The sequence below is a fragment of the Gavialis gangeticus genome, unplaced genomic scaffold (genome assembly GCF_001723915.1).
Source record: "Gavialis gangeticus isolate Ggan-Ray unplaced genomic scaffold, GavGan_comp1, whole genome shotgun sequence".
Classification (NCBI taxonomy): domain Eukaryota; kingdom Metazoa; phylum Chordata; order Crocodylia; family Gavialidae; genus Gavialis; species Gavialis gangeticus.
In genome coordinates this window covers 156,942,469-156,945,098 of record NW_017729025.1, presented here as the reverse complement: position 1 = coordinate 156,945,098, position 2,630 = coordinate 156,942,469, and the positions used below count along the sequence as shown (strand labels likewise).

Here is a 2,630-nt window from a genome sequence, read left to right as displayed (position 1 = left end):
ATCTGAATCGTCTCAATGGCACTGAAGAGACTGTATAACTGCAGAAATCATTTTTCTAATCCTCCTTGGGAGCAATTAGCTAAAGCGCTTAATTGACAAGATTAGTCCTGATTTATACTTCTTGTAACTTATGCAAATGTAGATGTGTTCTAAAAGAAACAGTTTAACTTCGTTTTAGTATTATTTCTACTGTACATATGTAATGTTAAAACTCTGTTTTAAGGGAAATGAAACAAAATATAGCTGCTCTTTTTTATTTTACCATTTACCTAAAGAAAATTGTTTATCAAGGCAAAATTTTACAATGTAACATCACAGAAAAAGACCCAAGAGGGCAGAGAGTAGTTTATCATGTATAACTCTGTATGAGATGAATGTAAACAATAATCAACCTCTTCTGCTCATTCCAAGCTCTGTTTGGAGTTCGATCTCAATTTACAATACGACAAAATAGAAATATTTTCTTTTTCAGGACTAATTTGTTTCTTCTGATGAAGGTAGACTGTCAAGTGCCCCAACCTCTGCAAAGGGAAAGAAAAGAGAATTCAGTAATGTTTTAACAACAAAGTATCTAAGTGCAAAGTTTAATATTAGTAGCTGAGTCCTAAAAATGATCTTTATAAAGACTACTCTTTTTTTATTATTATTACTTTGCTTCCCTCAACCATATAAAAAGGTAATATAATCACATATTAAATGGTTTAATTTCTTGGGTATTTATTTTTTTTCTTTTGAGTATTAATATCTTCCTGTTAGAATTAGCACTGTTTTGAAACTATTCCATACCATTTACCACAACCATGAAGTTTTGATTCACATTGCTGAATGGTAGCATAAGTAGGAACAGGCAAGTGGGGAATCAGCCCCAGGTATTGTCTTAGAGGAGACATCTTGGCGGTCACCAAGGGCACAAAACTTATACCTCTGTTGCTGAATACCCAAAGCAAAAGATTTTATACTGTTTGATTAAGACCCAGATTCTGCAGTTGGTTCTGTTTAGACAGACCCAGGAACATGCTTAGAGTCAGCCTTGGAACGGAGGTCTGAAAGGCTACTTACCAATACCTCAGAAAAACCAACCCCCCTTATGCAATTATAATTTAAGTTATGTCTTTCATCTTACAGATGTCAATGTATGACATTTTTTCTCCTTCCAAAATAGAGGGGATATTATATTATATTATATATTAAAACTAATATTGGACTCAAAGTGTTTTTTTCAGAATTGAAATATTGATTTGATGTATGAGTTCATATCTAGGTGTATCCAGTAGCCATTGTGTAATGAGAATGCAGTGTCATTTGTTAATATTTTGTGCTTGTTGTTGCCTTCAGGTGCTCGTGTTGGATCACAGCAAAGGCATTTGACATGATGCAATGGATCTTTTTTTTATGCACTCTCAGTTTAGGCTATACCAGCACAGTCTGCTGTGAGTGAGGGGGCATGTTAATTTGTGCTGACCTGTGAGCAGACCAGGAAATTGTTGCTCAGAGAATCACAGTTCAATCCCTTGTTGCTCACTTGCCTCATGAACAAAGTCTGTCTGTGCCCTTTACTAGATGTGCCAGTGCAGCTGCACTGACCTTCACCCTAAGGGATGCAGAATCTAGCCTTTCCCTATTCCTACCACAAGGCTGCTCTGCCAGCAGTGACTGGATGTGATGCAGGTTGCTCACAAAGCAGAGTACAGAAGTATTTTATAGTCTTTATACCTAGCACAGCCACACTAAACAATTGACAGTCTTATCAATGATAAACAGATTGGGTCAAATTCCAGTAGTGTAACTAGAGCAGAGTGATTGCAGCAGTAGTTTTGGGAGTCAATTTGAAGAGGCAGGGACAGAAAGACAGCAGCAGCTGCTGCAGCCACACAATTGCACCAGTGGCATGACAGCAGCTGAGACTGCTGCTGCCCCAATGTGTTCCACAGCCCCAGATGCCTAGATGCCTTATTATATTTCTGCCAGATCCTATTTCACCTATTAAACTTCTAAGTGGATTTAGGTGCTTAAGCCTTATACTTTTCCACTGTGCTCAAGTCCCTGAAAAACTATTAACACAAAAGCTGAGCTAAATCTGAATACATTAATTCATGTACTGGAAGCAGTATAACTCTGTTAGCATGGTGCTCTTCTGGGGCTAAAATATCCTTATCAGCACAGCTATTTAGACCTAGCAGATTGTGGTGCTACCACAATACTACAGTACTTAGGCTACCTTGCTCAGAGCAAGCTTGGATTTCCCTACCTGACACTGCATCGTGTCACGTAGAGATACTTAGTATGATCTTACTGATGCCAGTTTCATATCATGGTAACTCTACTGACTTCCATGGAATTACTCCTTATTTACAATTCTGATTTACAACCTTGTATCTTAATCAATTCCATGATAAGTTAAACAATGGGTATTATCTCTCATACAAGAAACTTACATTCTTCTAGAATCACCATAACTTGAAACTGTCAATTTAAGAGTTAAGTAACAAGCCATAAGTTGTTGTTTTTTTTATTATTATTCCCCATGCGCTAGTTCTTTTGTAGGTACAGGAAGTTTACTCAAATAGTCCTGGTTAGCTGAAGAATCTGAAAGGGTTTCACTAATCATGCATGGGGGTAGGAAGTTGAGA

At 37.3% G+C, this 2,630-nt stretch overlaps 1 protein-coding gene across 2 annotated transcripts in view; it reads right to left on the bottom strand.

Annotated features, from left to right (window-relative positions):
- Window positions 1–240: 240 nt before the first annotated feature.
- Window positions 241–2,630, bottom strand: part of GAL (galanin and GMAP prepropeptide) — an 18,609-nt gene continuing 16,219 nt past the window's right edge. For both annotated transcript variants that reach the window (XM_019519840.1, XM_019519841.1), the window contains one exon: window positions 241–521. In XM_019519840.1, the coding sequence (XP_019375385.1) occupies window positions 475–521 (47 nt within the window). In that variant the 3' untranslated portion in view covers window positions 241–474. The remainder of the gene's footprint in view (window positions 522–2,630) is intronic.